This window comes from Mollisia scopiformis (genome assembly GCF_001500285.1).
Source record: "Mollisia scopiformis unplaced genomic scaffold LY89scaffold_1, whole genome shotgun sequence".
Classification (NCBI taxonomy): domain Eukaryota; kingdom Fungi; phylum Ascomycota; class Leotiomycetes; order Helotiales; family Mollisiaceae; genus Mollisia; species Mollisia scopiformis.
The window spans coordinates 1,988,785-2,011,655 of NW_017263581.1; the positions used below are offsets into that span (position 1 = coordinate 1,988,785).

Sequence of the window (22,871 nt, forward strand, 5' to 3'; positions counted from 1 at the left end):
CTTCACTAACTTGCATTCATAGAAATACATCTACCAACTTCCCTCCATCTCCCGGAGAAAATCCCCCTCCCGAAACCCGGAACCAAACTCTCCCTCCCTCCCTCCCTCAACATCCGACCTCAACTCTGGGACCCGAGCCTCCCGGACACCATGACGGTCGAAAGACTTATCCCAATAAAACCCAAGACCAAGCACTGCCCAGACCGAAATCTCCCCTACGTCCACATCATCGGGGAGCCTTTAAGAAATATTTTTCCGGGCACACTACTCGAAAAGGAAAAGACGCACGAGCGCGTACCTACCTAAGTTCCCGCCAGGCGCGCTGCCCTCGGAAACCTAGCTCCGCAATATGACATCTTAAGTATTCTTTCACCCCCAAATTTAACATCACACGAGCTCATCGATCTCTAGCTTATTCCTGAGTTCTAGAACTCCTCCACACACACGTGAGGGCAGGCAGGTAGGTAGGTAGGTAGGGGGGTGATCATTTACCGTTCTAGAGAGATACTGTACCCACTTAGGAGCGACCTGCGAGTTTGCGTCATGTTGCAGGACCCCTTGATTTCGTGGAGATGAGTGAGGGAGGGCGATGTGATGTATGACGTAGATTGGGGGGATCTACGAGGGGATGCGACGAGGATGAGGTGTTGGAGATTGATGTATGGATGGTGGGTTTGTGGGGTTTGAGTGTTGGTGATTTGGAGGTGATTTGAGAGGGAGGGAGGTGTTTGTGATTCTGTGCCTGGATTGCTTCGAAGAGGCTTGTTGCGTTTTTCCAAGGAAGGTATGTATGTATGTATGTATGTACGGAGTGCTGGAAGATACGAGTGCTGTACCTATTTGTGGCTTTCCCTCTGTCTCTGCCTTGATCTGGAGTCAGTGTCAAACTTCGGGCTGCGCATGGCTTGGAGCAAGTAGGTAAAGTGACGATGGGCGGACTGCAGATCATGGCACCTGAAACGTAGTGCTAAAGATCTTCACTGTGAGAACCCGCCAATCTTGCCTTCACTTCTGTATCAATGGTATCAAAATATCTACCATGTACCTCACTTTCTGAATGTTTGTCTCTCACTGATGTGAATGTTGTTGTGTTGTGATGGAAGTTCTAGATTGTGGAGAGATCACTTAGGTCCCAAAGAATACTGAAGTGACGATTCCTTCTCTGTGTTAGTATAGAAATCATTTGTTCATACATCACTAAGTAGCTAGAGTCACAATCATAATAAATCTCCCAGTTCCCCATCTCTCCTCCTCTTTCCTCTCTATTCAAACCCTCTCTTTTGTCCCGAGACTCTCAAATGGCGGCGTCGTCGACGTGGTCTTGCTGTATTCTTCTCGTTCAGAATATCATTTCCTGGCAAGATAATACTGCTATAACGTGATTGTACCACCACTATATTTTACCCATTTACTTTTTATCTATTTTTAATTCGTTTCTTCGAGGATCCTGGAACAAATCGAGGTCGTTGGGTTGAGATCCCCTGACCACGAACGACGACCCTGGTACTTTGATAAGTCGAACGAGCGTCATTCTGGCGTGCTACAACCGGATTGGCACTGCAGACCCCGGGAGAAATAAGGTTCACGGTTGACAAGGGATTGGAGGAGGTATCTGGCTGAGGACATTGAGGAAAAGGAGGTACTGTACAGTACGCAAGATGAATTTGTGGCCGACCGTGAGTGTCCCTTTTTATTTCGTACTTTTGATGCTGCCGTTGAGTTTGTTGTACAGAGGAGAGAGGAATGTGTAGAAATTGTCCGACTGCTGTGTAGTCATCAGGGTGCAGGTACATGTCCCTCTCAGGACCCTGGTATGCCTTCATATCAAGCGATATCAATTTGACGGTTGACTCGCGGGACGAGGAACAAGCAAGCACTCGGCCTGTGGAGAGAGACTTGAAATGTGCGTCGCGGTGCCGGGCTTTTGCTTGGAAGTGAGACATGAGGAGAGAGAAAGAGAGACATGGGGTTGGCAATACTACTTGCTTTGCTTGCTCGGTCTCTGATCTTGATTTCGCGGCTCATCTCCCTCGCCCATCCAATGCACTCACTGTCGTCTCCTATCCTGGCCCTTGACTCTTCCGCTCGCATGCACGCACGCACGCACGCAAGGTCCTCGCAGCGGATCATTATTGTCAGTCGTTTGGCCCGTCAAGCATGTTCAGCCCATGACGAAGGGAGAGCGAGGAAGAAGTGTCAGAGGTCAGAGGTCAGAGGTTCGTCGTCATTTTTGGGCGATTCTCGGGTCTCTTGCGCTAAGCTGCCGGGTTGATGACGTCGAGTTGTCCTCGTTTGCCCGCTAAGGCCAGCCCCACGACGCCGCCGTGGCCGGGGCTTCCAGTTACTAGTACTTGCTTGATAATGGAAAATGATGCGTGCGCTTGTCTGCTAGCATTACCAGTGTTCCATTCCCGAACAACTCTCTACCTTACCTTCAGTACAAACTCCGAAGACGAAGAAAAGTGTGATTGATAACAAAAAGATCATACACACTCACACACTCTTCTCGCCTGCTGGCTCATCTGATCTCCCTCCAACCCATCCCTCATCGTCGATTATCTTTTCGACGATCACTTCCCTCTCTCGATTCTTCCTGCACGCTACCTCTTTCCCCAGTCCCTGCTGCTGCTGCTTACGTCTTTTTGCTCTCCCCCCCTCTGGAACGCTTCTTTCCACTCGCTGAAACGTTCCTTGCCCTTTCGTCTCACACGCATATTCTCCAACGGCTTTTGAGATATCTATCTCCTCAAAAACTGTATTCTAATGATGTCTCTGTCGCAGCAGATAAAGAATCTGATCCGTCACGGTTCGCACTCCCCTCATACCATTACCCCGCCATCCAATCTCCTCAACATTGCTGACCCAGATGCACATTATAGGAAAAGGAGCAAAGCAGACACCTAATGACGATCCCACTACGCATGTCTCGCCTGTTAATGTTCATCAACACCACCAAGCACGAGCTCACGATAATGCCCCACGACAAGACGCAAATCATTACGCCAACACCGACCCGAACATGATCGCCCACCAAGCTCACCAGGTACCGCACGGCGACGCATACTCCATGGCTGACGGCGACAATCGAAACCGAGGCGCGCAAGCTGGGAATGCGGCTGCGCACGCAGCAGAACAGAAGCAGAAGAAGACTGGCAAGGCTGTTGACAAAGAAGAGATTGCGCGGATAGTGGCAGAAGAGAACGAAAGCAAAGGAAAACTCCCAAGATACCCAGGTCTGGAACGATGGCAGTTGATCGAGAAGATGGGTGACGGCGCTTTTAGCAATGTCTATCGGGCAAAGGATATCGAGGGTACGGCTGGAGAGGTGGCCATCAAAGTCGTGCGAAAGTTCGAGATGAACTCTCAGCAGGTAAGTAATAGGCACGACAGCGCCCCTTTCCTTGGTTTTTCTTGATTCGAGTTCGCGAGTTCGTTCTTATTTCTTGGAAACCCTTGCCAACATCCGTGGGTGACGTTAGGGCGATGCTCACCTTCATCCGGACTTCAAAAAGCAACCGAAGGTTGTTGAGGTGCGCATTAACTTTTCTTTGTATTTTGCAAAACAGTCATGATCAACCATGTTTGGGTTGTTGCTACTTACAGTCACTGATTTCTGCTACAGAGGGCAAACATCTTGAAGGAGGTTCAGATTATGCGTCAACTGGATCATCCTAATATTGTCAAGCTGGTTGATTTCTCCGAGTCGAGGCAATACTACTACATCATATTAGAGTTGGCACCGGGAGGGGAATTGTTCCACCAAATCGTTCGTCTCACGTATTTCAGCGAGGATCTATCACGACACGTCATTACTCAAGTTGCAGAAGCATTAGAGTATCTGCATGAAGAGAAGGGTGTCGTTCACAGGCACGTTCGCCACATGTTTCACAACAAGCAGTTTACTGACGTCATTGTAGAGATATCAAGCCTGAAAACTTATTATTCTCGCCAATTCCTTTCATGCCTTCGAAGCACCCAAAGCCTAAAGCTCCCGAAGATGAGGACAAGGTTGACGAGGGAGAATTCGTTAAGGGTATTGGAGCTGGAGGTATTGGAAAGATCAAGATCGCTGATTTTGGTCTGAGTAAGGTAGTGTGGGACAATCAGACTATGACGCCTTGTGGAACTGTTGGTTACACTGCACCGGAAATTGTCAAGGATGAACGTTACTCGAAAAGCGTCGACATGTGGGCATTGGGATGTGTGTTGTACACGTTACTTTGCGGTTTCCCACCTTTCTACGATGAGAGTATCCAGGTTCTTACTGAGAAGGTTGCACGAGGTCAATACACTTTCTTGTCGCCATGGTGGGACGATATTTCCAAACCAGCTCAGGATCTTGTCTCACACTTACTTACCGTCGACCCTGCCAAGCGATATACCATCAGACAATTCTTAGATCATCCATGGATCAGGGGTACCGAAGAGCCAACATATGCTGCTCTGGACGCACCACCACTCGCTACGCCAGCTGTTGAACGACAAAGACAATTAGGAGGTGGTCAACTCAAGGCATTCGATCCCACACTTCTCGAGTCACCAGGTGCAGGCAAGCGAATGGATTTCCGAAGTCCAGGTGCCGTCAACCTACGTGAGGTCTTTGATGTCGGTTACGCAGTCCACAGACAAGAAGAAGAAGCCAAGCGCCGCAAGAATTTCAACCCAGGTTACCGAGGCGCAGCCGCAGTCAACGGACTCAACCCTATCGACGACGACGACATGGCTGAGGAAGAAGAATACGAAGAAGATATCGGCGTCCCATCCAAGGTCCCCAAGGCCAGAGATGCGGATGTCCATCAAGTAGAGCAAGGATTACGAAACACAAACCTGAACGCCGCAGCAGCAGCCAGAGTCCCGCAACAAAAGGGCTACGGCCAACACAGCGCGGCCGTAACAGCTGCAGCGAAGCAACAGGTCCGGAATCGAAAGGGCGCTTTTGAACTTAATCTCGATGGAGCAACACTGTTGGGTAGGAGAGGACAGAAGGGTCCGAGTGGGTTGCGGGAGACGACCGTTGCGCAGTAATTCAGCGTAGTGTGTGCGCGTGGTAACATGGAAAGTAAAGGATACAAATGAATATTCTGCAATGCGTTTGGCGTCAGGGGAAACATTTCTTCTTCTTTTTTCTTTTGCCGTTCGTTGGTTCGGTTTGTGACTGGACTGGACTGGAATGGTTTGCTTGCATTGTAGATTCAGATGAGTGACGGAGGGGGTCGGTGGAGTATGCAGAGGGAGAGGGGAATGGGATGGAAAGGGGTGGGAAGAGCGAAGAGGGAATATGCATAGATAAATGGAGGGCATATTTGCCGAATTTTTTGATTGTGTGTGTTGTGATGTTCGAGATGTTTGACATGGGGAGTGAAGTGAGGTTATGTGAACGGTAGAGTAGAGTGGCTTTTGTGATCAGAATAGAGGTAGGTGGCTAGTGCTACTCTCCTCGCTATTTTTCTTCTTCTGCATCTCTATACCTTAGACCATGTGTGCAATTCCTCACTGTCTCGTGCCAACATACTCTATCCTCATTATCTTTCTCTTTGCTACCGTTTTCAGTTCCAATATGGCTGGCTTATTTAAATGAAGAACCAACCCTCTTGTACTTATTGTTTGCGGCCTGTGAGAGAATGAATGTATTTGTGCTGAGAGATTATATTTGCACCAAGAGATCATTTCTCGCTATCATGTTGGGGGCTTAGATGGAGACAGATCAAGTTCGGACAGCAGACAGGCTCGAGGTTTCCTTCAATATCTAGCTAGCTAGTGAATGAAGTGAGTGTACGTATAGGAGGTGGGTAGAGCAACGGAAGGGAGGTTGAGTTGCGTTGCGTTGTGTTGTGTGCTATTATACGTGTTTTATCAGGAGTTACGAGGGGGGGTGTCTGAAGATGGACGATGGATGGATCACAGAGAAATTAAAGGGGAGAGTCTGTCTGTCTAAGTGTTTGGAAAGTGACACGAGATATTTTTGAGGGGTTTAATCAATTCCATTGATATCCTCTTTACTCATCTGATACACGAGTCCTCGATGCCCAGCATTCATTCATCCTCCTCAAGATCTTCCTCCTGCAGCGCCATTAGTGTTACCATTATTTCCTCCCTATAGACAACACCGCTAAATTAGCATCTCTCTTCTTTCCAGGCCCTGTTTCTGGGGATACCTTACCTGAGCAGGAGGAGCCGGAGTCGGGCTTGGTGGCGGCGGGGGCGGGTTTGCTCTCACGGCGTTGTTGTTCTTTGGAGGAGCAGGAGGAGCCGGCGTCGGGCTTGGGGGCGGCGGGGGTGGATTTGCTCGAGCTTCTATCTCGATGTCTTCGCTACGGCGTGGTGGAGGACGAGCTGGTCCGTTGCCGTTTCCTTTTGGTGGTGGAGGGGGCGGGTTTGCTCTCACGGCGTTGTTGTTGTTAGTTGGGGGAGGGGGAGGAGCTGGAGTCGGGCTAGGGGGTGGTGGTGGATTTGCTCGAGCTTCTACTTCGATTCCTTCGCTACGGCGAGGGGGAGGACGGGCTGGTCCATTTCCATTTTTTGGTGGTGGAGGGGGCTTGTTGGCACGATCTTCAATCTCGACTGTGTTGGTCTTGGGAATGGGAGGTGGGTTTGAAGTTGGTTGAGGGGGTGGAGGAAGATCAGCTCTCTCTGAAAGTCCAAGCTCATTGGCAGCAATTGGAGCTCCTGCCACCAGGGCACTGCAGAAGAAGAGGATGAGGGAAGCAGTATTAACGTTTAGCTGCATTTTGATGGATTGGGAAGACTGGCTTGGTTGATAATACGGTATAGAGTTAAGAAGTAAGGGTTGGATTATCAGACCAGCTGTTGAGGATGTAATATGTGTGTATGAATGAAGAAGGAAGTGGACTGCTGAGAAAATAACTTGGAGATTGAGAACTAATTTATATCTTCCTCATCATGATACTACTCTTGTTATTTTCATCTGAATGAGAGGCAAAATGCATGTCTCAACAATCAACTCCTGAAGACGCGCAAGTGTGCTCGATGGAATACGTAAGTTCTCTCGATGAAAGACCAGTCTCGTCTGCCAACTTGCTTCTATTCTCAGGGATCTTCATATACCAGAAGAGTAAATGAAGCCTCAGTGATGACTATGAGATCAAAACACCACCCAAGCACCGGAAGTAGTTTGAAAATTGCGGAGAAAATCAGATGAGCTGCTACATGATCTTCAACTGGAGATGTGAGTTGATATCCAATTGAGGTAAAGAGTCGTCAGCTGCTTGAGTAGATGATCGACACCGGCGCCGAGTTGAGCCAAGTTAGGATGCTCGCTTTCCAATTTGAGTAGCAGCACTTGATTCGGGTGGAAAGATAATCCCAGAAAGTATTCGCAAGGCCACAATTAATAAGGACGAGCTTTCGAAAATAACATGACCTGAATATCAAACATAGTGCTCGGACAACGGCAGCGCTCAACCGAACTTATCAGATCAGTTATGATGATGAATTGTTGTTTTGAAGATCGCAAGTGCCGGGATGAAAAAGAAAACCCCCAATTGGCCATGAGGAGGTGATTTTCAACTTTTGATGCATCTTGAGTCAGAGGTCAAAATTGAGTTCGTGGAGCAACGAAATGGAGAAAGTCCGGCATAGATCAAGTCCACTATTGAAGCTTGAAAGAGAAGGTTAACACCGGGGACTACCCCACAATTCGAGAATGGATGAGCAGGAAACTGCAGCGAAACATGGCACGTGATAGCTTACGTACCTCACTTGAGACGTTTTGGCTGGTAATCCTGCTGGGATGAAACAGACAGCTGTGAATCAATATCCACAGGGCTGAAACGGGACTGAAATACGGAAGAACTGAGAATGAACAAGAGAATGTGGACGTGGTTTTGATAAGTGGAATGGACGAGATCCTATTCAATCGACTCAAAAGCAGGCAAGTTTAAACTGACGGACATGCAATCGCAAAAGCCGGGAAAAGGAGAACAGTATTGCAGCCGTCAAAATGCCATACAAGCAGGTGAGAACGATCATGGATAATGTTAGTAGATGTAGTGCAGTCGGACTCGATGGGTCAATGCATGAAGAACTGCGTTACAAAACATTGACTGTTGTATCGTCAATCGCGGCGAAGAACCTGATATGCTGGACGGCGATTCAAACAGTCTGTTCACTTGGGACGAACTTGAACGATTGATGGTCAAGATGCAAGTGGAAACGAGGCATGAGGTTGGAGTTAACATCGGCTAGAAGAAACGCTAGCTCGAATGCAGCTAATCGGGAAGGCACATCACTTCAACGAGTTTCCACGGTGTTGATGTAAAAAATTCAAAAAAGGGTAGCTCGACGATGAACAGAAATTCAATAATTGACAAGTAAAGTAGTGACACAATCAAAATACAAAGTCATAACCATCACCATGCTCCCCAGACTGTTCCTGACTTCCAGTAATCACACAATCCATTCTAGCTTTCCAGCAGCTTCATGCTTCTGAGCTTTTCCAGCGATCCAGCGTACTCAATTCTGTTCTCCTTGACAACCATCCTCTCGTAAAATCAACCTCTCAGTTCCCATTTCTTGGTGGTCCCTGCTGAGCAGCTGGCCCCTTGTTCGCTCCGTTTGCTGCTGGAGGTGCAGGCTTATTTCCAGCATTCGCAGGTGCCGCAGGCTTGTTGCCAGCATTCTGAGGAGGAGGTTGTGGTGGTGGAGGACCAGCTCTAATGGCGTGTTTTGGTGGACCTTGCTGAGCAGCAGGCGCCTTGTTCCCTCCATTTGCTGCTGGAGGGGCAGGCTTATTGCCAGCGTTTGCGGGTGGAGCTTGCTGGTTGCCGCCATTCTGAGGAGGAGGGCCTGGTGGTGGAGGACCGGCTCGAATGGCATGCTTTGGCGGTCCTTGTTTGGCGGGAGGCTGGTTTGCTCCGTTTGCTGGCTTATTCCCGCCATTCGCAGGTGGCGCAGGCTTGTTGCCGCCATTCTGGCCTGCAGGTGGTGGTGGGCCTTGAGGAGGAGGATTGGCTCGAATGGCTAAGTCGTTGTTGAATTCGACAGGTAGAGGACTAGCTGCTACTGCCGTGGCGAGGAGGAAGATGAGCGTGGTAGTTGAGAATTGCATTTTGAATATTGGTGACAGTAGTTGTCGATTATGTTATTGTGGGGTATTGGGTTGAATAAATTGAAGTATAATAAGATTGATATCAGACCAGCTGTGCGAAGTGAAGAAAGAAGTGGATGAGTTGGAATTAGACTGATGAAGATGATTGTGCTGAATGAGATTATTGAGAGGTAAGGAAGATCATTATATACTTTTCTCGGGCTCTGTGAATGCCTCCCAGTTTGGAAGCTTTCCGGTCTCTTATTGGGGAAATAGAAAACTCGTTCCGTACGTACGAGACTCTCGGTCTCTGAGAATAGAATAGTTAAACCAAACCAAGCTTTCACTTGCTCTACAAGCAGGCGGGGGATCGTCAAAGCTTGGCCGAGCTTTGCTCCAATTGCTTCATTTCGAGCTCAAAATGACGACGACTTCGTCACGTCTTCTTCCCCTTCTCCCAAACAGGACACCATTAATGAAGAAATCTGCTCGAAATAACAACAAAAAGATCAGATCAAACGATACAATGTGGACGAGGAGGTCAGAGTCTCGTGAATACTTGCTCCGAAGTTTGGATGAAGAAGCTAAGCATGAAGAAACGCATTGCAGAAGCAGAATGGAAAACTGCTCGAACAATTTTGAGCAAGCTCATGAGACAGGAAACAGAATCAGATATCGGATGAAGATAGAGGTTGAGGCTCAAACTTGCTTAGACTTATCCCGAATAAGCTTTTGCTCCACCAAAATCTGCCAATCGCTTGATTGCGACGAGGGGGAGCTATGATGTCGGGACCGAGATGATGATGGCTGGAGAAACAGAAATTTACCAGCGGTGAAAATAATTCAGAAAGCCTAAGTCATGTGTGGGTGACGTACTCTACATGAGACAAAGGCTGTTGCGATGCGCTGAAACGAGCGCGACTTCGCGGCCACAGCCAGCCATGAAACGATCCACAAGGCTGTTGCAAGCATTGACCAACCAAGAGCACGTTGTTTTAGAGTCCGAAGGATTCGATAATGCTTCTAGAATATTGCCTCAAGTCTATGAGACTGGACGTAGATCACAGACTTTGAAGATTTCTTGTGGGACTGCCTACCCTAGTAAGAGTTTTCATTATCTCTCAAAATATCAGCAATTGGTTTCTATACCACTCAAAGGAACTGCTAGATCCCCTCGGACAGCCCTCCGCCTGAAAGATTTTCTGCCAGAACCGACATTATCAATCCAAAAGCATCTTATCTCCCAAACATTCTCAACTCCCACCATCTCAAAGGCGGATAGACCAGAGCAGCCCAAGCAAACCCCACATAATTCCCCATATCCCCGCCATAGTCACCAACAAGTTTGGCCAGTGGGCCAATGAAATAAAATTGTGCCATACAGAGCACAGCTCCTGCCCAGCCAATGCAGAATGCTATCATGGCAGCAATACCAATTGGTAATCTGCTCTCTTTATTCCAGTCACTCCAAACAAAACTGGGCTTCATCCTTCGACGAAAGATGAATTCTTCCTCCAATGTGATTGCAATCCAAAGAACGACCCAATAGCCCATCAATGCCAAAAAGTTGGTGAAGATGGCACTCAGGTGATCTCTTCCTGCTAAAGCACACGCAGCAAATATGATGACAGCGACCGTGTTCCAGATATATCTTGGAACCATTGCCGGATATCTTCCTAGGATCTGGAAATTGATGCCAGAAACATACGTTGGCGCAACCATATTTGCAATTAAACTTAAAGCAGAGATCACCGAGCAGAACTTGCCAAATCCTCCCAGGCCATCAAATCCAGCAACGATCAGCGCGCCTGAACCTGCACCTGCAGCTTCCCAGGTAGGGTCATTTTGTAGTCCTGAGGCCAAGCCCGTACCCAAACAGAAGGTAAAAGTGAAAGAAAAAGATAAGCCGATCAGAGTTGCAAAGAAGACCTTCCAACGATTGGCGATTTTGGGGTCGCAATAGACAAGAAAATCGGCGGCTCCTGGGGCATAGGTAATTGCTGCACTTAAACAGATCGAAAAGAAAGTGAGGCGGTTCCCAGCCAATGTTGCTCCAGATACAGTGGATGGGGTAGTTGTGTCGAACTTGGTACCTGCTGAACCAGCTAAAATAAGAAGAACGAAGGTAGACGGTATCCAAGCATATCTGATCTTGTTAGTAAGTGATCGAAGTCCCCATGATAGAAACACTGACCTCTCATAGTGATGAAAAATCTTGATGCCAAAGGTGGTGACAACCCAAGTGACAATAGCACTGATTATAATACCAACCTCAACTGTCAAACTGCCATTCGGGGATACGGCAGAAAGCATTTGCCCTGCCACAACAGCATCGATCATGGAGTACCCGATCAAAATAACCAAGTTCAGCAATACACAGATCTTGACAGGCCACCAACCCATGGAGAATCTGGCACATATCTACCCAGCTTAGCACCGATCTCTTGAAATGGACGTTGCCACACTCACCATAGTCCGATTTCCACTCCACGGTCCCCATCCAGCCGTATAAGCCACAGGTATACTCCCAAGCACAGCACCAAATACACTACACAACGTAGCATCCACGAATCCTAACCCATATACTTCCTGCCCGATACTCGCAAGCGTGATATTCTGCGGCGCCGTATTGATTGAGAACCACAAAACCACAATGCTCAGAAAGCTCAGTGTAGTCTTGGTAGATTGTTCACTGGAGTGTACTCGGTGTATGCCACGAGCTTCGAGACCCACGAAGTGCTCGAATCGTTTTAGCCACTGTATAGCATTGTTATCGGACGGAAGAGGCTCGTCGATATCTACTGCTGCATCAGGTTCGGTGAAAACGTCTTTCTCGGCAGGTTCTTCGATTCGAGAAGTAGAGGGATTGAGAGCGGTTCCCTTCTCTATGTCTGTTACCGTTTCGTCGACGGAGGCCATTCTGCTTGCTTATCAGTTCTTGCGCATCTTAATTGAGCATAGGAAATGAGGAAGCATGATTCTTTCGCTGGCATTATCCAGATCAAGTGTAACCGTATACTCTCAGACCAGCGTCCTCAATTGGAACAGCATCTTCTTCTCGATAAAGAAGAGTGGATGGTGTTTGAATTGTTTTCGCTGGCCACCGGTTCATTGCCATTTGGCGACAGGACTTTACCTGGATAATCAGAGAAGAGATTCCAGCGACTCGAATGCTGCATATTCCCAGAGATCAGATAGATTGATTCGTACATGTGGGATTATATGGCCGGGATTTGGGAGTTGGTGTGTGACTCTTCTCGTGCAATTGTTGGTCCAGAGCTTGGAAATTTTCTTATCGGCGGGGTGATTATTTAAGTGAGTGAAAAGCCCAATCGCCACCGTACGTTCGCTGCAATTATCTGAGATTTAAGAAACTTGGCTAAATGAGAGGAAGCGTACCTCAGTACTCTTTCACAAAGAATTGGATCGATCAGCTTTCGTTATGAATTGATATGAATTTTGGAACGCTGTCGCACAGCTTCTGTATCACGTGCATCTTATCTTAAAAAGGAGAAAGCCGGAGGATCGGAGACGACGTCGATTCTCTTCTAGAGCCCTCAGTTTTATAGAAAGCTTAATTCAATACCTGCTTGACCAGAGCCAGTTGAAGTGTCATACCCCTTGGTCAAGTATAGAAGTTTCTGCGCCCTTGCGAACCAAGACATTCGAAAGTGGGCTGAAGTCATGTCCCCCACGCCACGAGACCTCTCTGTCAGCGAATCACAGCTATATTTCCTCAAACTTTGTAACATTCTCCTCTGTATTTTGGAGTCAAATGGCTTCCTTTTCCGCGCGGTCTTGTTCTTGGGTGCCTTCAAGTGAAGCATGATAGAGCTAAAGTTTGTGCATTTTATTAGCTCTCAAGCTGAGAGTCCATGCTAGTCGTGTGAAATTTGTTTTCATGTGTTTTGTTCACTGCTAGGCCAGTTCATGGGGCGAAAAGCGCTACTCCGTTTCTGCTATGAAGCAGAGAATTACATACAGGAAACAACAGCCATGTTGAAGAAGATTTCCAACAACACCCAGCTTATGAGTCTGAGGAAAGTATTTTGAAGCCCAGCCAGTATTGTATTTACAGCATCAAAAGAGTGTAATTCGGAGGAGACACAGACTTCCACTGTCATCGACGCACGACTCAGGTGAAGCACCCATGAAAGCGTATCAAGTATTTAGATTTACGGCTTACACAAGGTAGGGCAGAATAGACTCTGCGAAGTCAAAAGCAGAATCGAACAATTCTGGCTTTTCGTCCGGAAATGCCTGGGCCAAAAGTTCCTTTACCAGAAGTTTCGTGGTGGGTGAGAATAGCCCTTCTGTCCAGACATCCTTGGTCGTCAGATCTTTTGAATTGTTTAGCAGCAATTCTGGATACTTGAACGATGTTTCCTTCTCTTCCAAATCATCCACAACGTGCGGACACTGTGTCGAGCTGAGAAAGGGTAGCTTGCGGTAATGACCAGTTGAAGTTGGAATCTCGTGTGTTGTTGCCGCTGGTGTCGACGTCTCAGTGAAATTTCTTGGTGCTTCTGACTCGAAATGGTACGTCTTGGGGCTTTGAAGAGCGAAACAGAACCCCAAAGTCGCGCATATGACGATTCTCCGCAAGAGTCTAGTCAGGTTAGCTTCTGAGGATGAACTCGTATTTGACACTTACATCATGATGCTGGCAGAAGCTGGACTTTCAATATGAAATACTCAACTCGACAATGAAGCTTGGTTGTGCAGTGTAACGAGGAAATGAGTATTCGGCTGGTATTTGATATAATTTTTCGCTATGGGAATGTTGGAATTGTAGAGATGAGCGAATGGCGATTTGTGGTTAAGAGCGAAAACAATGGTGTGATAGCAGTGTTTGAGAAAGCGAATGTTGTTGATATAAGATTGTGGTTGATGCAGGATTATGAGAGACGAGTTGAAGCAGAGAAGGTGGGTTTGAGCAAATGAAAGGAAGGTACGACATGGTATACTGGTCAATGTAGAATAAGAAGGCACGAGGTTGGGTATGTGAGATGAGGTTGCAATGGCTCCGAATTCCTCTCATTTTCTGGTAATATGAGAAAGAATTCTTGAGGTTCTACTTTGACTTGTAGAACCGACCTCTCATACTCCCATAAACATCTGCCCATGTGCTACAAGAGGAGGATAGGCACGTGCTCCAAACTTTATTTTGACAGCTATTTCATCAATGAAGAACATAACAACAACAACGAGCACTTGCTGAAGAAACTAACGCATCATAACCGTGTATCTGCAAACTCTATCAGAGTCTATCTGCGATCATAATGGTCAGTTCATTCAAAGTTAAAGTACATTCCTTGTTCACAGCAACTCTTCTCAAGAAACTTCACCAACTTCACCATATCTAGGGAAAAAACGCGCAGCATGGAGCGGAACGGCAGCACTGACAATATGCCGTCAACGCAATCTTTGTCCAGAAGATCTATACCCAGAGGAACAGGAAGAGGAAGAGGAGCAGCATGGGGAACTGCGACATGCAACAAAATCTCTACCTAGAGCAATAGGAAGAGGAAGAGGAGGGAAATTGCGACGTGCAACAAAAAATCCCCGCGAGATTTTGTTGCATGTCGCAATCTGTCATGCTCCTCTTCCTCTTAGTGCTGTATCTCCTCCTCCTCCTCAGCCACCAACATTTCCAACGAAAAAAAACAACCAAACCACGGACATGGAAGCAAGAGCATGATCACGTGCTCCCGTCGCGCGCTTTCATTCGCGCTTGCGAAGTGAGTTCTCGTATTGCCGGCATTTTGGCCGTTCTAGATTCAGCTCTGTGGTAAACAAACTCCGAAATTAGATACGCAAAAGCTAACTCTCCCGAAGACTCAATAGTCGACAAGACCAAAAACGCGCTCTCTGAGTGGAGTCTGCGTTCCGACAATTTACTTGGACAAGCTACAACTAAATATTATTCGTTAGCCAGAGAGATTCTGACCCCGAAGATCAAAAATGCTTGGTCGAATTACAAGAATGCTTGATCAAAGGACACTCTTCTGGGATTACGCAAATCATACAATGGCGGAACATTTCTGGACGCGGAGAAAAAGGATCGACAGTGTCAGATTTTGGATCTAATCAGATTCTGGAAAATCGTGACCACTCGACCTACAGAAAGAAGGTAAAGCCACATCTCTCTACGCAGAGTCTGGCCTATTTCAGCGCGTGTCTTGCCTTGCTTTTCGGCTTATCTGCATCAATCTCGGCTTAGAAAAAGCACAACACAAAGATGCCTTCGAGACTTTTGAGCGCTCTGGAAACAATGCCACGAATATTGATCGACCGAAACGAGTTGAAACGAGGCGAGGGCCAAAGGTTCGTCGTGCACGTTCAGCTTACACAATATGACCATCGGAAGTATGCACGCAAGTGGAGGAAGAACTACACATGGCAGCATGGACAGGATAACTATTTATTCTAGTATCGCTGGAACAGGAAACAACCGGAGCCGTCGAAGGCGCCAGGAAATCGCTATCCCCTATCCCCTTTCCACTTTCTGATTTCTCTCTCGGGTTCATTTCAACAACACCCATGGCTTGACATCTCAAGCTGATTGAGTCAAAACGAGACTGGAGAGGGCGCAGTGGCGTAGCTAAGCTTTTGCCAAGCCCTCGCTAAAAAGCTTGTGTCTCCTGGATCCTGGCTGGCTGGACCCTCGAGGATTTTTTGGGCTGACGCGGCCATCCGACAGAAATAGGGATCAAGACGAATGAGAAGAAGCACGCGACAGCCACGAATCGAAGCTGAGAAGGAATGAATCAAGAACCTCCGGTACCTTCGAAGGAGACACCCAACTCCGGTTCGAGCATGTTGGTGAGGTCGTTACATGTGAAGTACTGCACACGTCAGTCGATACCATCATGATCCTCCGCACGTTTCAGCAATTTTTAGACTTCATCCTAAGTTACGGACAATGCCTTCTCTTGTCGAACAAAGCTTGGTGTGTCTTGGGCAAATTTACACCGGTATCTATCGCTTGAGGCGCCCAATCGTCGGGTAATCTTACATATTCATATTCATCCCTTTTCCTCACCCACGCCTTGCATTCCAGCACGGGATTGTGGCCTTAGCCCTGAGAAATGGCGTTCGAGGCTTTCTAGAACCAGATAAATCAAACAAGTGACACTCCGCCAATTATTGCAACAGAACTATTGTATCTTGGGTCTTGAAGATGAGATTTGGACTCGGCGGCAGACTGAAATATGCGCCCGTGTCTTCTGAGAGTCCGACCAAATACTAACCTTGAGGCTTCGTCAGCTCTCGTCGCTGTCGCGTGCTCTCGGCCTTGCTCACTGGGATGAGAGAGAGACGGCAGGGGCACTGAGTAACTCGGACACCTCGCACAGATCGACCTTGGCCGTGAAAGCCACAGAAATAGCTGGAAAGCGTATCCACTGTCCGCCTGCCCTCATCCTCTCGGGGAGTGATTTTACGAAAAGCGTCAACGATCATCTGTTTCCGCCAGTAATTGAGCTTGACTCCTCTCACCCTCTGCATTAATCCACCTTCGTCACTTGCTTGACCCGGCCACAACTCACATACACTCACTGCTTACTGGTTAGTGGACACAAGGCTCCACCAGAGTTCTCCTTCTTAAAGAGACCAGAGATCGTCGTTCTGCCAATTGTTGGATTCTGGTCGTGTGCTCCTGCATTTTTCGAAGCAACATCCTGCGTCCTACTCTTCGACCAACACAACTTTCAGCGCCACTTCCGAACGACTGCTGCTCAGACTCTGTATCGAAAAATCCCGAAATCTTGGCTTTATATCGACTGTTACATTGCCAAGACGCATCGTCATCCTTATCATCATCGCCAAGGCTTTCGGGAGCATCGTCGTGCCTTCACGACAGCTTCAACAACACAACAACCATGCGCCTATCATGGCTGCTGTCACTTCCCGCATTGCTGTCAGCCGTTTCGGCCATGGCAATCGAGAAACGCGATGCCGATTTTCTGAGTGTGCGGACGAAACAACACAAGGACATGAGTGGGAAGGGAGGTGATCCCAAAGGCAAATACTTTCGTGAGTCGCTCCCGTCCCGTGTTGGTATTCGCTGTTACACCGAACGATCCATTTGCTAACAATGTCACAGATGAAAGCGTGTAGGTCTTGACTGTCATTGCATCTTACTCTGTCGTCGCTTGTTAAATGTCCGTGTTGCTGACAATCTTTGTATAGGTTCCATCCACATTATGATGGCAGGTACGCTAAACTCCCGTTCCTTCCAACACCGCCGCAGACTTAGGCTTACCGTTCATCAATAGATTCGCAGACAAACAATTAGGGTACCGAGAACGAAGACTGGCCCTTTCGAACCTTATTCAAACATACCTCTCGACGTTCGCAGATATCGGAGTCGAAACATGGCTCATGCATGGCACACTGTTGGGATGGTGGTGGAATCGAAAGGTAGGATTAATAAATTCGATGGTGATGCCTCTCTAATCGCTCGCAGATTCTACCATGGGATTCCGACTCCGATGTGCAAGTATCCGAATCTTCGATGCACTACCTAGCCTCGTACTACAACATGTCCGTGTTCCATTATAAGACGCCTCGGATACCGGAAGGGAGGGACTATATGTTGGAAGTCAACCCTCACTACGTCAATAGGGAGCAGTCGGATAAATTGAACGTAATTGATGCGAGATGGGTGGACACTACGAGTGGATTGTTCATTGATATCACGACGGCTAGGTACAATTACACACATCCAGCCGGTCCGGGAATGTTGAGTTGCAAGGATGGTCACGAGTATAGGGTATGTGAGAATGGATAGCAGTGATTACCTGTGTTGACACGCTGTAGGATTCGTACATCTTTCCACTGAGAGATACATTCTTCGAAGGCGCCCCAGCCAAGATTCCCTTTGCGTACAAGGAGCTACTTGAGGCGGAGTACAAGGAGAAGGCGCTTACTTTGACTGAATTCGAAGGGTAAGGAGTCCTTGTTGATTCTCCTCCGTTTATGCTAACCTTGACAGACATCATTTCGACGATCAGAAGCTTGAATGGATACCAGTACCGAAGAAAGTCGACCCTCCTAAGGAGGAGAAGAAACCAGAACCGAAGAAGGAGGAGAAAAAGGCAGAGCCGAAGAAAGAAGAGAAGAAGCCAGAAGAGAAGAAGGCAGAGGCGCCAAAACAACCAGCACAAAATCAGCAAGGTCAGCAGAAACAAGAACAACAGAATCAACCAAATAACCAACAAAAGCAGCAAACTGATCAGCAGAAACCGCCCACACAAGATCCGCCGAAATCTGACCAGAAGTCTGAACAACCCGCAGGTGGTCAAGCTCAAGGCCAGCAGTCTCCGCCGCCGCCCGTAGCTAAGCAAGGTACTCAACCTCAGCCACCCCAAAAACCAACAGCTCAGATAAAAGCGGAGGAGAAGCAGCTCGCAGCCGAGCTGAAGAAGGAAGTAAAGTTGGAACAAACGGAAGATAAACGGAAAGCGGCAGAGGAAAAGGCTGCCAAAAAGACAGAAGATAGGACAAAGGCAGAAAAGGCCGAGAAGGAGAAACAAGAGCAAAAGGTCGAGGTTAAGAAAGACCAGCAGTCCACCGATCCTGGCAAGCCGAAAGAACAACCAAAGCAAGACTCGAAGCCTCCAGTGGCGGAACCCAAGCTGACCCAAAAAGACGAAGACGACAAGAAAAAGGCACAAGCTGAAGCCGACAAAAAGAAGGGACAGAAAAGCGAAGTTCGGAGTGAAGTGGAGAAGGGGAAAGAGTTCAGAGCTTGAAAGGCTCTCCGCACAACGAGGCTGGATAGTGTGTCGCTCAACACGGACAACTTGGGTCCATGCATATCTGCGTTATTTCTTGTATTTCTAGATTTTCTCTCTCTTTTGTTTGCATAGTAGGCGCGATGGGGTTTCTGGGTATGGATGGCATAAGGATGGTGTCATGGATCATAGAAAGCTGAAAAGAAGGTGTTGGGTTACATAGATTTTTGTTTTTTGCTGCTGTAATTTTAAACAACGAAGTAAGTGATACTGGATGTCCTACCTAGATGCTAGCAGTGACATGTGGTGCCCAAGCAGGTCTGGGGAGTAGAGTTTGTGCTTTGTTCATTGGGAGTGCAATGCGAAGTTTCGCAACTGTTCTTGGCGTGTTCTAGACTTGGTGTTTGGGTCCTGGCGTCATGATTAATGGTCATCAAGCGGTGATTGAGATGCTTCTTAGAGCAAGCTTTACTCGTTGAATCATTGAGCATTGTGTACACAACGAACGATGAAGCAAGATGGTTTGTCTGTCTCTGTGGATCTCCACTTTCTGCATGAGTTCGTCGATATGCATAATTCGCAGCCGGAAAGCTAAAAGTGTATCCTAGTACATCACAAGTAAGGAACTCCCAAGGTTCTAGTCCGCGTAAGCAAGCTTTTCGAGAGCTTGTATGGCATCTGAGCGTAGGTTCTGATTGGGTTCCAATTCGAGAGTTCTTGGCTTCAGACTTGGGGCAATTAGTCACTTTGAGCGGGATTCCCGGGCTTTCATGCCCGAAGTGAGGCTTCTTGGTACATGTTCTTGTTCATGCTGTCTTGGGATCTTCTCGATCGAAAAACGCATTGTGATTCGTTCTTGTCAACATTCTGGTCGGTTCTTTAAGTTTAAGCTGCAAGCACAAGAAGAATTTAAGTCAAGTGGTCGAACTGTGTGGATGAACTAAAGCCTCACGATGTCTGGCTTATGGGCAGCGTTGAACCTTCTTCACGGCGACAAGGCCTCACAAATAGAAGATCAAGTCCAACCTCCCCACTCTCGAACTTCGATGGCGGTAACAACAATTGAGCTCCTCATGTTGCAAAATCCCCGACTTTGGTATCCGTTGCGTTGCTTGAAACCACCGCAACTCCAGCAATTCGGACGAAAATGGCCCATCATACATTCACCCCCTCCCACAAGTTCGTCCCAAATCTCCCACCGCTTCCGAACCCGCCCTCAAATTTCCGCCCACTTTCATTTTCCAAACCTACGATTTTGAAGTTTGACGAGTTTCCGAATATGAATCTCGCGTTCTACCTTGACCTCATCTCACCATCCGACGTGTCGAACCTCCCCGATTCCGAAGTCACGTCTCCGAAGCAGAAGGTTATGGATTTCCCGAGCAGGAATTCGAGTCTACCGATCAAAATGGGCGCGATTTCAGAGGGGGAAACGCGGAATGTTACGACGTTTAGCAAGCCCGGGTGGAAGACGGATGTCAGGATCGTTGGCTTTGAGAGGGAGTTTCTGGTTCATGATGTTGTTCTGAGACTTAATTCTGGTTTCTTCAGGAGCGCGTTGGATGGTATGGACAGTGGTGGTGGTGGTGGTACTGCGCCGGCGGGAAATGGATGGCGGCATGAGTTCGTGGCTGTGGATTCGATGGGAGGAGGTTGGAATCTGGAAAGATCTATTGAGGTACTCCACCCATCCTTTCAGTTGAAGAAAGGAGAAAGACTAATAATGCATTTTCCAGAGACCAAGAACACCCTCCCCATCGCCAGATCTCGCACCCAAGGATCAACATCACGCACATTCCGAACAAGACCTCGCTTTCAGCAAACTCCTATCCGCTTTCTACAATAAACCCTTCTCGATATCCTTCTTCAACGAACTCGTCACCATCACCCACCTCGCAGACCATTTCTCCGCGCTCCCCTGCCTATCGTCCGCTCTCTACGTCGCGCTCTGGCATTCTCCCGTCCTGGTTCAAGAGATTAGGACGAATTGCAAGGAGATGCTACTCCTGGCGAAGAAATTGAGACATGCGTTACTGTTCCGGGAAGCGCTGGTTCATGTCGTGAGTCGGTGGGAAGGCTATGATGTGGCTTTCGAGGGCGATTGGAGGTTGATTTGTACGGTGACGAGGAGTTATAATCGCGTGTGCGAGAGGGTTTTGAGGGTTAATCGGGATGTGTTTTTGGTGTTGGGGGGAAAGGGGGAAGAGGAGGGTGGGGTGAGAGGGAGGGTTTGTGAGGTGTTGGGGAGCTTGGATGGGAGGGAGGGGTTGATGGGGAATAGGGGTTTCTATGAGAGGTTGAGCGCCTTGGCGGAGGGAGAGGAAGCGTTGACGGGGCTGAGAGAGGGGTTGAGGGAGTTGTTGGCTTGTAAGTTGGTTCTTGGGAGGAGCTTTGGGGGTGGGGTTGAGGGAGAGAAGAGGGGTTTCTTGTGTGCGGAGATCGAGGATCATGAGTTGCCGTGGGATGTAGATGAGGAAGACTGGTGAAAAGATGGACGAGAAGAGTAAGTGTTAATGTGTAATGACCGATATGAAGCATAGCGCTTGGATGTAGAGATAACAATTCTCTGCCGAGAAGTATGATGATAATGAATGTCTCAAATACCTACAGACCTCGGCCCCATCTGGTGGTTTTATTTTGCATTCCTGAAATCTTTTCACCTCGAACACATCTGTTTTAATCTCCAAACGATCGTCTCCTCGAAAATTCTCTTCCGCGATGCGGAGCGGTCACGGTCCGCGATATTGGAAAGCAGAATTGTGTCTCGCAAGCCATAAATGGAAACTAAGAACTCGCTTTTCGGGTGGGGAATTGTGTGAGGCACTGCAGACGTGGTATTAATGTCCGAGTAAGCGAGCGTAATATGCAACTTCTGTGTGTCCTGTCCGGACAATGGGACGCTGGTAGTGGGGTGGAAGCTCGGACGTCTAAGAAGATATATATTACGGTGTACAATGATCGGTTGGTGGAGTCGAGGTATAGGAGTAAGTTTAGGTTGGAATTGGTGAACTTTAATGTTCGAAGTGGGACTGGGAACGGTATATTTGAGCCTGGTAGAGTTGTGATTGTGCGGAATATAAATTTAAGAACAATGGTTCGTAATATCCTGTTTGCGCATTGTTCGTCGAGCTTGACTGACTTATGATACCAGGAGGCATGCTAACACCGAAGCTCACAAAAATACCAACTGGCTTATGCGATCTTCACGGCTAGAGGTGGGGAAGACTGGACACGATGTACTCTATCTCCCGCTCAACATCCAGTCAGGTGCCACTGCAGAAGCTGTCGGGAGCTGCGGGCTAGGATCAAGACATCTCGAGGTGTCGATGGAGGACCATTCTTTCGAGCTTTTGCTACAGTCAAGATTAAGGTTGTTGTGCCGGACATTGAGCGGATGATAGCATTCAAAAAAGTTGAGGGAATTACTATCCAGTCACTGCTATCGATGGTCCATCCGTCTTTTGTTTGGTTCGACTGTGTGGCATATGAGGGCACATCGTACTTGCGGTGGGCTGTGAGTATCTTTCTGGTGTCCATCAATGGCAGTGGTGGATCAAATACTAGGTTGCGAATAAATGCACGAAGTCTGTCCTGAAGCCGAAGAAACGACGGCTGCCTACATTACCTTCCTCAGACTTACTGGCATCTTCGAAAAATTCTGTGACCTCGACCAAACAATATGTATTTGAACGCCTCAGAGTAACAAACAAAAATATTATTATTACATACTCAGACATTGAGACCGGGAATAGGACAGTGTCCGGAAAACTTCAAATCATTGAAAGACTTGCTCGGGAGAGATTCTGCAGACTTACGATATGGCTTCCTTGGGGTTTCCACTTAGACGACGCCACACCACGAGGCTATGTTCAATGCCATCTGGCGGATGTTCAATTCCTGGGGCGTTGGAGTTTGATAACGAATATGAGTTTCTCCTTGACGACATCTGGAGGATCAAGAAGAATGAAAGAGTCAGAAACGCCAGCTGTGCGTGCACCGAAGAGTATTCATTATGTAATGAAATGATGAGCTAGATACGCTAGACAAATCTTCAACAGCTACGTGATTTAGAGTACTACTCAGGA

The 22,871-nt window shown here is 47.8% G+C and overlaps 8 protein-coding genes across 8 annotated transcripts; 4 read left to right on the plus strand and 4 right to left on the minus strand.

Moving 5' to 3' along the window:
• Positions 1-2,618: 2,618 nt before the first annotated feature.
• Positions 2,619-5,062, plus strand: LY89DRAFT_22146 (calcium/calmodulin-dependent protein kinase-like protein). Its single transcript, XM_018205944.1, has 5 exons — positions 2,619-2,806; positions 2,880-3,370; positions 3,480-3,530; positions 3,623-3,867; positions 3,918-5,062. The coding sequence occupies exons 1-5, from the start codon at positions 2,764-2,766 to the stop codon at positions 5,023-5,025; spliced, it is 1,938 nt and encodes a 645-aa protein (XP_018078765.1). The 5' UTR covers positions 2,619-2,763; the 3' UTR covers positions 5,026-5,062.
• A 971-nt stretch (positions 5,063-6,033) lies between these two features.
• Positions 6,034-7,035, minus strand: LY89DRAFT_745281 (uncharacterized protein; the record flags this gene model as incomplete). Its single annotated transcript, XM_018221057.1, has 2 exons — positions 6,161-7,035; positions 6,034-6,060 (listed from the first exon to the last, which is right to left on the minus strand). Exons 1-2 carry the CDS (start codon positions 6,725-6,727, stop codon positions 6,034-6,036), a joined length of 594 nt encoding a protein of 197 aa, XP_018078766.1. The 5' UTR covers positions 6,728-7,035.
• A 1,483-nt stretch (positions 7,036-8,518) lies between these two features.
• LY89DRAFT_727440 (uncharacterized protein) lies at positions 8,519-9,067 on the minus strand (the record flags this gene model as incomplete). Its single annotated transcript, XM_018219152.1, has 1 exon — positions 8,519-9,067. One exon carries the CDS (start codon positions 9,065-9,067, stop codon positions 8,519-8,521), a length of 549 nt encoding a protein of 182 aa, XP_018078767.1.
• Positions 9,068-10,129: 1,062 nt separating this feature from the next.
• LY89DRAFT_679565 (uncharacterized protein) lies at positions 10,130-12,317 on the minus strand. Its single transcript, XM_018213894.1, has 3 exons — positions 11,516-12,317; positions 11,241-11,467; positions 10,130-11,192 (listed from the first exon to the last, which is right to left on the minus strand). The coding sequence occupies exons 1-3, from the start codon at positions 11,963-11,965 to the stop codon at positions 10,283-10,285; spliced, it is 1,587 nt and encodes a 528-aa protein (XP_018078768.1). The 5' UTR covers positions 11,966-12,317; the 3' UTR covers positions 10,130-10,282.
• A 762-nt stretch (positions 12,318-13,079) lies between these two features.
• On the minus strand, positions 13,080-13,705 carry LY89DRAFT_713273 (uncharacterized protein; the record flags this gene model as incomplete). Its single annotated transcript, XM_018218040.1, has 2 exons — positions 13,080-13,655; positions 13,701-13,705. The coding sequence occupies 2 exons, from the start codon at positions 13,703-13,705 to the stop codon at positions 13,229-13,231; spliced, it is 432 nt and encodes a 143-aa protein (XP_018078769.1). The 3' UTR covers positions 13,080-13,228.
• Positions 13,706-16,844: 3,139 nt separating this feature from the next.
• On the plus strand, positions 16,845-17,934 carry LY89DRAFT_22368 (uncharacterized protein). The gene is made up of 5 exons (XM_018205971.1): positions 16,845-17,083; positions 17,154-17,161; positions 17,240-17,263; positions 17,326-17,470; positions 17,517-17,934. The coding sequence occupies exons 2-5, from the start codon at positions 17,154-17,156 to the stop codon at positions 17,838-17,840; spliced, it is 501 nt and encodes a 166-aa protein (XP_018078770.1). The 5' UTR covers positions 16,845-17,083; the 3' UTR covers positions 17,841-17,934.
• Positions 16,968-17,377, plus strand: LY89DRAFT_679567 (uncharacterized protein). The gene is made up of 3 exons (XM_018213895.1): positions 16,968-17,163; positions 17,240-17,263; positions 17,326-17,377. The coding sequence occupies exon 1, from the start codon at positions 16,984-16,986 to the stop codon at positions 17,140-17,142; it is 159 nt and encodes a 52-aa protein (XP_018078771.1). The 5' UTR covers positions 16,968-16,983; the 3' UTR covers positions 17,143-17,163; positions 17,240-17,263; positions 17,326-17,377.
• A 2,308-nt stretch (positions 17,935-20,242) lies between the features above and the next one.
• LY89DRAFT_548278 (uncharacterized protein) lies at positions 20,243-20,855 on the plus strand (the record flags this gene model as incomplete). The annotated part of the gene is made up of 2 exons (XM_018208269.1): positions 20,243-20,464; positions 20,523-20,855. Coding segments are annotated over 2 exons (555 nt in total), but the record flags the coding sequence as incomplete, so codon positions are not given.
• Positions 20,856-22,871: the final 2,016 nt, after the last annotated feature.

Excerpts from the sequence above, each read along its gene's own strand:
- LY89DRAFT_22146 (XM_018205944.1), top strand. The coding sequence starts at position 2,764 with ATGATGTCTCTGTCGCAGCAGATAAAGAATCTGATCCGTCACG. Across the intron at positions 2,807-2,879 it reads AAAGAATCTGATCCGTCACG|GAAAAGGAGCAAAGCAGACA; the intron begins GTTCGCACTCCC and ends TGCACATTATAG. Across the intron at positions 3,868-3,917 it reads GAGAAGGGTGTCGTTCACAG|AGATATCAAGCCTGAAAACT; the intron begins GCACGTTCGCCA and ends ACGTCATTGTAG.
- LY89DRAFT_679565 (XM_018213894.1), bottom strand. The coding sequence starts at position 11,965 with ATGGCCTCCGTCGACGAAACGGTAACAGACATAGAGAAGGGAACCGCT. Across the intron at positions 11,468-11,515 it reads GGAGTGGAAATCGGACTATG|ATATGTGCCAGATTCTCCAT; the intron begins GTGAGTGTGGCA and ends TAAGCTGGGTAG. Across the intron at positions 11,193-11,240 it reads ATTTTTCATCACTATGAGAG|ATATGCTTGGATACCGTCTA; the intron begins GTCAGTGTTTCT and ends TAACAAGATCAG.
- LY89DRAFT_679567 (XM_018213895.1), top strand. The coding sequence starts at position 16,984 with ATGGCAATCGAGAAACGCGATGCCGATTTTCTGAGTGTGCGGACGAAA.
- LY89DRAFT_22368 (XM_018205971.1), top strand. Across the intron at positions 17,264-17,325 it reads CATCCACATTATGATGGCAG|ATTCGCAGACAAACAATTAG; the intron begins GTACGCTAAACT and ends GTTCATCAATAG. Across the intron at positions 17,471-17,516 it reads GATGGTGGTGGAATCGAAAG|ATTCTACCATGGGATTCCGA; the intron begins GTAGGATTAATA and ends AATCGCTCGCAG.